Source organism: Urocitellus parryii, chromosome 10 (assembly GCF_045843805.1).
Source record: "Urocitellus parryii isolate mUroPar1 chromosome 10, mUroPar1.hap1, whole genome shotgun sequence".
NCBI classification, from domain to species: Eukaryota; Metazoa; Chordata; class Mammalia; order Rodentia; family Sciuridae; genus Urocitellus; species Urocitellus parryii.
Genome location: NC_135540.1, coordinates 91,071,409 through 91,081,466, shown reverse-complemented (window position 1 = coordinate 91,081,466; position 10,058 = coordinate 91,071,409). Strand labels below are relative to the sequence as shown.

The 10,058-nt window shown below is 32.3% G+C and overlaps 1 protein-coding gene across 2 annotated transcripts; it reads left to right on the top strand.

Annotated features, from left to right (window-relative positions):
* Positions 1-1,601: 1,601 nt before the first annotated feature.
* On the top strand, positions 1,602-8,658 carry Odam (odontogenic, ameloblast associated). Of its 2 annotated transcripts, XM_026402565.1 has the most exons (10): positions 1,602-1,652; positions 1,738-1,779; positions 2,319-2,366; positions 3,172-3,405; positions 3,874-3,921; positions 5,777-5,881; positions 6,819-6,866; positions 7,626-7,697; positions 8,099-8,260; positions 8,629-8,658. In XM_026402565.1, exons 1-10 carry the CDS (start codon positions 1,602-1,604, stop codon positions 8,656-8,658), a joined length of 840 nt encoding a protein of 279 aa, XP_026258350.1. The 2 variants fall into 2 exon arrangements, with proteins under 2 accessions (XP_026258350.1, XP_077659736.1); XM_077803610.1 differs by lacking the exon at positions 6,819-6,866.
* Positions 8,659-10,058: the final 1,400 nt, after the last annotated feature.

Below are 10,058 nucleotides of genomic sequence, written 5' to 3'. Positions count from 1 at the left end.
GGTTGCTTGTGAGGTTTCTTTTGACTAGATAAATAACAAGTGGTATAATCATTTTAGTATGAGTGAGTCCACAAAATTTAAGTCTCTAAGAAAGTCACATTTATTGAAAGGCAATAACTTTTTACTACATTTTAAGACTAGAATTAATTGTTCAAGATTAAATTAGCTAAATAACTCTTTCATAATGGAAACTGAGAATACATTATCACAACACTTGTGATCATGGACTGCCTGTTAAGAGTGGAATCAATATCAACAGCAACCAAACAAATAATGAACTTTTAAGAAGAAAATTTAAATGATATTATATAGGTAGTAATATTTAGTAATATTTTGAATGTTAGTTATATTTAACAAAGGGAATTTTTAAAAAATACAAAACATTGATTTGCAGTATTTTTTAGTGCTTCATATTTAATTTATTCAAAGCAACACAATCTTGTGTGAACATACATTTCATAGACATACAGAAATTTAGCAAATGTTCATGGCTTTATTCCATAAGGGAAGAGAGATGTACTAGTATTTTCAAAATCAAATCTAAATGAAACTAGCTTATATTCACTCAGCCCAGTGTTGAAACTGTGAAGAATCTTGAGTGCCACAAACTACACTTTGGAATTTTTGTTTCTTAGACCTGTGACCTCTGTTTTATAATTCTGTATTTTACTCCAAAAATAAAAATATTCACCCATTTATCATTGAATTTAATAAAGAACTTCAGGTTATTCAATTAGATACTCATTTTAAAGATGGTAAGAGGAGTAGAATAAAATCATTCTTAAAGAGTTAGTCATAACCAAGGAAAATCCAGGTGTGATCACAGGAAAACATTTCTCGGGGATAATTTAAGAGCATTACTAAAAGTGTGGGAAGCCGTACCCCACCTGGATGATGAGGAAAGGGATGATTAGCTGAGCCATTGTCTGAAGCCCACTGAATCACTGGTTCCTTTTAAAAATGATTGGCTCTTTTTTCCTAAAGATGGGTTTTAAATTTTAAGAGAAATTTCAACCAACAGAGCTGAGAGAGAAAAAGAACACAGATCTTGAATGGTTCTAAATTTCTTAAGCCAGGAGTAAGGTAAGATATGAAATCTTTGCTTTCATAACTTTCAGAACCAAACTCAGTGAATTATGCTCTGAGAGATTACCAAAGTCACCCTGAACTCTTGGTTAGGTCAGTGATTTGAGCTATGTCAGGAGCTTTTTAATAAGGACCAGTTAGTTGATCCCAGTCATGGGCATCCCAAGTTCTGATAGACACAGTCCCCCAGTGTAGATCGGCAAAAGGACGAGATCGTCTTGTTCACTAACTCATTCAACTACATCATATGCCACCAACTGAGTCTGTTGGTCAAGCAAACAATGTTGGTTTCTATAAGAAGTTGATTTGAGAGAGAAGAAAGAGTTCTGTTATAAATATTTATTTTTATATTTTAAATCCTAAGATGTAATACTGAAGAATGTGCACAACTGTTCCTCTGATTGAACAATTTTATATCATTATTTTGTCATGACTTTATTTTTGTCATGATTTTTAAGGAAAGAATTTTTAAAATTAAGTATTATAATTCATTTTCTAGGTATAATCATCTGAAAATGAAAATTATAATTTTTCTTGGACTCTTGGGAGTTACATTTTCAGCCCCGGTAAGTGTCTCATTTTACTCTTGATCTCAGAGTGTAAACCTATGGCTATCCCTTATTTTACCTTTTTTTTTTTTTCTATTCTTAGCTTATCCCACAACGCCTTTTGTCTGCGAGCAATAGCAATGAGGTTAGTTTCAATAACAATATCTCCTGCATTTTTTTCATAAAACCTCAGTGGGAAGAGATAAAAGTCTTCTTTCGATTTAGCCTACATCCTATCCACTAGCAAGAGCATATCCAAATAAATTCCAAACTTAGTGTTTGCTACATACAGAAATTTGCTTATAAAATAAGCTTTGCCCCCACCTTTGTTTAATTGTGAGAGTTCTGCAAAGGCAGAGACAATATCCTCTACATATTTTGTTCTAATAGCAGTTAATTCAAATGTATGTTGACATACAAAATGACTATTTAAGCCATTGAACTGGGATAAAATTGTGTAATCTCATATACAGCAGAGATGACGTTATTAAATCCCAACTTGTTGTTTTCAACTCTAACCTCTAATAGCTGTGATTCAAGCACATAAGTTTTGTGGAAATAACATCTCACTTCTAACAGGGAACTGGTCAACCAACTCTGACTTGTACTGTATTTGTAGTAAACATTGTTATTAATCATTTTACCACGTATAGTAATCTTTTCATATTTTCTTTCCTTTTCTAGTTACTTCTGAATCTGAATAATGGTCAGTTTTTGCCACTACAGCTTCAGGTATCTCCATCTCAATTATCAGTTTAAGGAAAACATTTTCCTCTGCTCAACATTTTGTATGAGAACAAAATGACATATTCTGATTCCACAAAATTTCCATTTTAAAAGTTATAAATTTGCTCCACATATTATTTTCTATTTGTTTGTTTTATTTTGTACCAGGGATTGAATCCAGGGGCACTTAACCACTGAGCCACATCCCTCTGCCCCTTTTTTATGTTTTTTTGTTTTGTTTTGCTTTTTTGTTTCTAATTTTGAGACAGGATCTCCCTAAGTCACTCAGGGCCTCACTAAGTTTCTCAGGCTGGCTTTGAACTTGCTGTCCTCCTGCCTCAAGTTACTGAGATTACAGGTGTGCACCACTGGGTCCAGCTAGTTCTATATATTCTAATTTTATTTGAAGATTAAAGTAAAAAACTGTAATCTAACTAGCATTTATTTTTTTTTGAGAACTTCTTATATGCCAGGCACTAATTATCCTACTATAAGATAGTTAAATTAACTATTTTACACAAAGTCATATCCACCTAACTAGTGAGAAAGGAGGAAAAATCAAGATGTGAATCCAGTCTAGCAAGTACAGAAATGGCACTCTTTTATCTCCCTCTTTCTGCTCCATATTTCTCATGACCACTAAAAATGGAACACTGTTTCTGTGGCTCATGAGTCAAGATGTTGTCCTTTTTGGTATAGCAGCATTGAAAATATAGAAATTGTTTAGATTTTCTTTTTTCTTGCTTGTGACTGATTTTAAATTCTTTTTGATCTAAAAGAGACATTCTTTCTTTCTTTGGTACGATCCCAGGGCCCATTTAATTCATGGATCCCCCGCTTCTCTGGCTTTCTACAACAGCAGCAGCAGGCTGGAATTCCAGGACAGCCGCAGCTCTCACTGTCAACTCTAGACCAGTTTGCTGGACTATCCCCAAATCAGATACCTTTCCCCAGACACGTCGGTTTTGCCCAAGGAGCGCAAGCTGGCCAGCTGGGCCCCTCACAACCTCAGGCACCATCACAGACCCAGCAGGGCCCTAATCATGTAAGTTGGGCCAATGTTCTTGTCCTAAGAAAAGAGAAGTGCACATGGAATGTGACTATGAAAATGAATCAGCTTTTGGAATAAAGCAGAAGAGATCTAGTCAAGAATTTTTTCATAAAATTCTGAAAGTTCTTCCTTATATTCTTTGATTTTTAACACACACATAAAAATATTATTATTATTATTATTATTATTATTATGTTAAAATCAGCTATTCTGGATATAACCAGAAATCAAAAGCATCACAAGTTTTAGAGAAGATAATTAGGAAAATTTCATTTTAAAAAGACAAATTTTGTTAATGATAGTTAATACAATAAGTCATCCTTTTTTGGTAGATACTTGGTAATGCAAATGATAAAAATTATATGGCTAGATCTATAAATAGCAACTTGAAATTTTTAAATAACAAAATTTAGTTTTTTTAATACGGCTTTTTTTTTTTTTTTTTTTTTTTTTTTTTAGCAGATGATGCCCTATGTATTTCCCTTCAAAATGCCTCAAGAACAAGCACAGGTGAGTGAAGAGAATACCATTACTAAAACGACAGGTGGCTACTTATACCCTCCACTATATTTTCTTTTATTCCGTAGCTCTCTGATAGCCTGGTTATAGACACTCACACCATGGTCTCATTCTGTCTAAATACAACCATTGTTGAACTGGCATTATTCTGTTGATGATGGGCTCACTTTGCAAGTTAAGAACAGGCAGCTTAAAAGAATCTCTAGGGTTCCTGAATTCTCAGGAGATTGCTATATTGGAGATAAAGAAACTCACTAAGCCACAGCGGATGCCCTCTCTGCATCTAAAGTACTGGCATTTAAGAAAAAATGAAAAAGAAATCCAGGGGATGAATGCACAATTCTAAGTGTTGTTGCAAAAACGAGATGCATTCATATTTCTAGTTCTCCTAGAGCAGAGCTATAAAAACACACACCTACTAAACTGATAATATATGGTATGATGTAGAGATAAGAAACATTTTTCTATATTATTGGTAATTAAATTCTGCTGAAAACATATCCAGGTCCTCACATGCAGGATTTCCAGTTTGACTCAATATTATAATCAATGAGTTCCACTAAATAAGAGAAATTTTTTAAATGAATGTAAACTAATAGAATAATTATATTAATATGGAAAATTCTGTCAGTGTTAGGATAATTTATAATACTGGAGTTCAAAGAAACAGGACTATAGATAAATTATATCATTCACCAGTGGAGGACTAATCTTTTTACCAAAAGTTACACTACTTGGCTCTTCTGTAATTACAATTATGTGACTTTGTCTCACCCCATTCCCATTGCAAAACAGAACTTAATTCTAGACATTATCTCATTCTATGTCAGAAGCACTTAGAGTCAAATATGTGACAAGTACAACTATTTCATTTGAAAGATTAGGAAAGTTAATCTTAATGAGATTCAATTTCCAATCCCAATGAAGTAAATAGCTGAGTTGGAATGTAATTCTCCACCCTTTTTTTAACCACTAAACCTGTGGCTCATCACCCTAATTTTACATCAAAATCACTGGTGATAATTCTGAAAAGTACAAATGCCCAAACCCTATCATAGACTTTAATAAATCAAAACCTGCAATTAGAAGACAAACATGTTTATCTTCCAAAATGCTCAATTAGGGGATTTTGATTCTTAGCATGGATTAAGAACCACTTTACAAAATATACTCCTCTGGAACCACCATTGCTTATTGCTCTGAAATTTCATGTCTAATATAATCACTTATTTAATGATGCAAAGAAAAAAAAATAGAAACTTTATGCATATACTATGATATGCATGAAGAAGAATAAGTGGAAGCCGATACATGATAAGGTGGGTGATGGGTATTTTGCTACTTGTCTATTATTAGATTTTTCTAATATCATGAATGCATATGAATTATTTTAATAAAGTGGCAATTGTTACATTTTATAATAATTTAATAAAGAATATTTTTTTTCACTCATATAGTAGGATTTTTAATATCATGTCCTTTAGAATGATGATCCTCAAAAATATTAGGAAAATGTAGCATAGGTTATCCTCCTCTTGGGTATTTGCAAACTAATTTGTGTTTAAAGTTTTTAAGATATACTTTTATTTTTAAAAGGCCTCTCTTGTTGAATCTGCTATATCCTAAATTGTTTTATTAAGTAATCTTAAAAATAAAGTCCAATATTATGTGTGATTTAAGTTTTAATCTTGAGGAGAACTGGTTTATCTATTCTTTTATTCATACCTAATAATATGAAACTGCTGTACATAAAACCACTTTAAAATAATATTGACATTAGAAGATTAAAAGTATGACATATGATGATCTAATAGAATCTCTTATATGCTTCTGTGATTATAAATAGATGCTTCAATACTATCCGGTGTACATGCTCCTACCCTGGGAACAACCTCAACAAACAGTCACTCAGTCACCCCAACAAACAGGGCAACAAAAATTTGAGGAACAGGTACTGAGAGTGTTTTACCTATTTTTATTTTTTTTCAACTTTATTTATTTATGTATTTATTTTTCAGTGCTGGGAATTGAACCCAGGGCCTACTGCATATGAGGCAAGCATTCTACCACTAAGCTACATCCTAAGACTTATCTGACCAGTTCTACCTGAGAATATACAGATTAAGGCAAATTCTCAGAGGAAAAGCAACAATCAAATGCAAATAATCAACAGCTTGACCTGGTAGATAAAAGAGGATATAAAAGAGGATATATATATATATACACACAAACACACATACATATATATATGGATTCTAAATGAGTGGATTCTAAATTAATTAAGTCAGTGAACTCTAATAAAACCAGAGGCCAAAAGCTGAATCACCTCTGAAAATGAAGTTTTCTTACTTTAAAATCTGCTAGCATCCACCTTTATCTATATATATGCATCATATAGTTATTACTTAAAATAATAAAATAAAAATAATAGCAATCTTGAAATATCTCTTGACCACTAGATCTTGAGTTAAAATAAGATATAAATATATTTAATTTTGTGAGCCTACAGTGAATATTCAGAATTACACTGTAAATTTGGGTGGCCCATGCGTAACTAGCATTCTTTTAATCAAAACGGAAATGTCGTTTTTAATAGTTTAATTACCACTTTAAAATTTGTCATCACAAATTGCAGAAAACTGAAAATTATACTTTAAATTACTGGCGATACTAATTCTAATTCAATCATGTTACTTTAAAGAGAGTTTTTATCCTAGAAATAATATAGTATTAAAAGGATTCTTGTTAATTTAATAATTATTACCAACTGAAACACGAAGTTTTTAAAAGAGCATTTAATTAGTATAAAAATGTAATCTTAATAATTTATCACAAACTTGTAACAAAAATCATTAGTAAAACTAATGCATGTTTCAAAAATCCAACAGATGCCATTCTATTCTCAATTTGAATATATTCCGCAACAAGAAGAACCTGTGAGTAGATGATATCTTTCTTTTTAAAAAATCCTTTGAAACCATTTGCTTAATTATTTATTAAATATATAACTGTCTTTCAGCTAAATATCACCAGGAACACTTCTCTAGTTGAACAAAGTTGGATTTATCCACACATCGCTAATGAGGCGACTATATAGATAACCCATAGGTTATCTTCATAGGAAGTTGTGAGCATGAACTCACAGGACTTGGATTTACATTAGATGTCTAGGAGAGAGTTCAGAGTTTGTTCTGAAGTGGGTATAGTCAAGAAGTTCTTTGATTAATACTTTCAGGATTCCTACCCAGAAGGCAGGATAATATAGCCAAGGCAAAGATTATAATTGGTAAATGAGCAACAGTCATAGTATTTTCCAGGCTGTGAGGACACAGGTACTTTTGTGACTTGCACAGTAACCTTGCTTTCAGCAAGACTAGAAAGTTGTCTTGTTTTTCTAATTTCATCAAGTGCAGAGACAACCTTTTCTGGTGTTGGTGTCCTGAGATTGTTTATGCTCATCAAGAGAACACCAGGTCCTAGCAGGAATGTCAGGAAGCAGAGCTTCCAGAAGTGAGGCAGAACTGGGTATCCAGCTAGGGCTCTAATATAAGCACTTAACATCTCTCTTTCTCAAATCTAAACTCCTTGCTACACTTTTAAGAAAATAATTAAAGAAGTTGGGAGCATTTAAATGCTTTGGCCGAATATGTTTAAGTGCCACAGTTTAGACTTTTTAAAACTTTCTGGTTTTTCAGGGTGTACCAGGAGGACAACAGCAATTGGCTCTTGATACCCTCTTAGGCACAGCTCCTGAAACTGTTGTGATGGTAAGACTCTTGACAACACTTTGCTAACAACTGGAAATCAACAACTGATGATTTGTAGGTTCCTTCACTAATGTTTGTTTCAATATAAACTTTATTATATTTCCATCAACAATTATTGGTTCTTCTTCTATAATCTTTTGCTAGTCAGGATTCAATTCAGTCCGTTCCTCAAATATAATCTATTCCAGTCACTTTTGTTTACCCTTATTTAAAAGCAGTATCAAGAGACCATATTTGTAGACTATATATATTCATAATCTTGCTAAAAATAGTTTATGATACAGAAAACCAATAAAGGCCTTATTTATTGCTTTTTAACTCAACCGGTGGCTTTATATTCTTCCCAATTTTGATGTCCTACTTGAACCTATAACCATTTTATTTTCATTCTCTTTCTATAGCCAGGAGGAGGAGTGCTACCATATTTACAGAAAGAAGTGATAAAATTTAGACATGACAGTGCAGGAGCTTTCATGCCTTCCACCTCACCAACACCCAGCAACACCAAGGCTTTTGCTTCTGCTCTAAATCCAACTATTGCCTCAGTGCTTCCAGAAGAGAAGGTAGGGTATCCAAAGATTCATTTAACATGAGAAATTTCTGTGTAATGGAAAACATTAAGCTAGTACTTCATTTACAGACTCAGTCATGAAAATAACAATAAAACAGGAAGTGATATTGGCCAAATTATATGGTTATATTTTGTTCACATGCAGATATGCAACAACATATCCATCATTATGTACAACTATAGTGCACAAATAAAAAATATGACAAAAACAATATAATCAATACTATAGTAGAGTATATGGTCTGAAGCCTCAATAAGGTGTCAATCAATCACTTCTGACTAACAGTTAATCAATTAATCAGACTGTAATTTAATTTTAATTTAATATGAGCTTCTTATGGAATTCCTTTTTCTCACTAGGCCAAGACTGATAACCTAAGAGAACCATAAGATGTTGTTTTAAGCATTCAGAAATTTGGGGTAGGTATTTGCCAAAAGTCATTCATCAAAAAAACTAATAAAAAATTCTTAACAAAATGATTATTGAAAAAAAATCTAGTGTTTATTTCTACCTACAAAAACATAATAATTATGAGACTTTTAACAATTTTTAAAAATTAATATTGACTCCTGACTATATTGAATTAGTTTTCCCACTTCATTTCACTTTGCAAGCTAAGCATTTTAATAATGCCAATATTAGCTTGAAGTAAAACAAAATCTCAAAATAATAAAGAAATTTCATAACAACCAGGAAATTTCAGTTTTGATGTCCTTAGCAAACCATAATTGATTAATTGCCTGTCTCAATGAGCTTGGTTGGCTGTTGTAGCTACAGTGGGAGTTTGATAGAAGGGCAGCAGTGGAATGACACTAAAAAGTAAAAATACACATGAAAAATCCAACTATTTGACCCAAAATGAAAAACAAAAGATAAATATTTTGAAATCTCCTTCCTGATGCCTGTGAGTCTCTTCTGATCCCTCCTTTCATGAAAAAGAATATTCAGCATTCAGATAAAAAAATAGTACCATCAGGAGTGAGTACTATCCATATCTCTTTAAAAAGCCTTCTCATTAAGGTACTACTTTGCACAATACAAGTCAGTTTATTTAGTCAGAAATAATAAAGAGATTTCAGTACAGCTTGACTTTGCTTAATGTGAAATCAATACCAGTGTACGTAAAGCTTTCTAGTTCTTTAATAAACAATTTACAAACATCTAGAAAAATTTACACAAACCATTCTAATGATACCAACATGCTCTTCTACCTTATTTTACAGAGAAAAAGATGCAGCAGTGCCCTGGATGTCAATTTAGACTATTAGCTTCCTCAATGCTAGTATCAGTGCTTTGAAATGTGCAAAATATCTGCACACTTCTCCTGAATTTGTCCTATTTAGAAATGGTATTGTAGTATTTAAATATGTTATTCAATTATGCAGTAAGTTCTATATTCCCAAAACTTGATTTCTTTTCAAATAGTCTATCATTACAAAATCTGAAGTATAATAACATGAAGAACAAAGCTAATATCATTAAATCAATTGGAAAATTGTATTAATAAAGGATGACTCTGGAAAATTGTATTATTCATGAGAATAAAGATATACTGTCAATTGATTTGTGATGGGTGTGGTGATTGAGACTGATGAACTTAAATATGTCCCTAGCTTTCATATGTCATCACCTCTTTATTTCTTCCTGAACACATTCAGTTAGCTTCCTTCTGTTGCTTTTCCTTATGAAAACCAGATGTTGTGAAATATATGTTCTCAATATAACACATCTTCATAGAGAAATAGATGTCCTCTTCCAAAAGGATAAATTCCCAGGAAGTTATAGGCTT

Bases quoted from the DNA above. Each gene is read 5' to 3' on its own strand.
- Odam (XM_026402565.1), top strand. From the start codon at position 1,602: ATGAAAATTATAATTTTTCTTGGACTCTTGGGAGTTACATTTTCAGCC. The intron at 2,367-3,171 runs GTATCTCCATCT...GTACGATCCCAG, and splicing joins TTTTGCCACTACAGCTTCAG to GGCCCATTTAATTCATGGAT. The intron at 5,882-6,818 runs GTACTGAGAGTG...AAAATCCAACAG, and splicing joins AACAAAAATTTGAGGAACAG to ATGCCATTCTATTCTCAATT.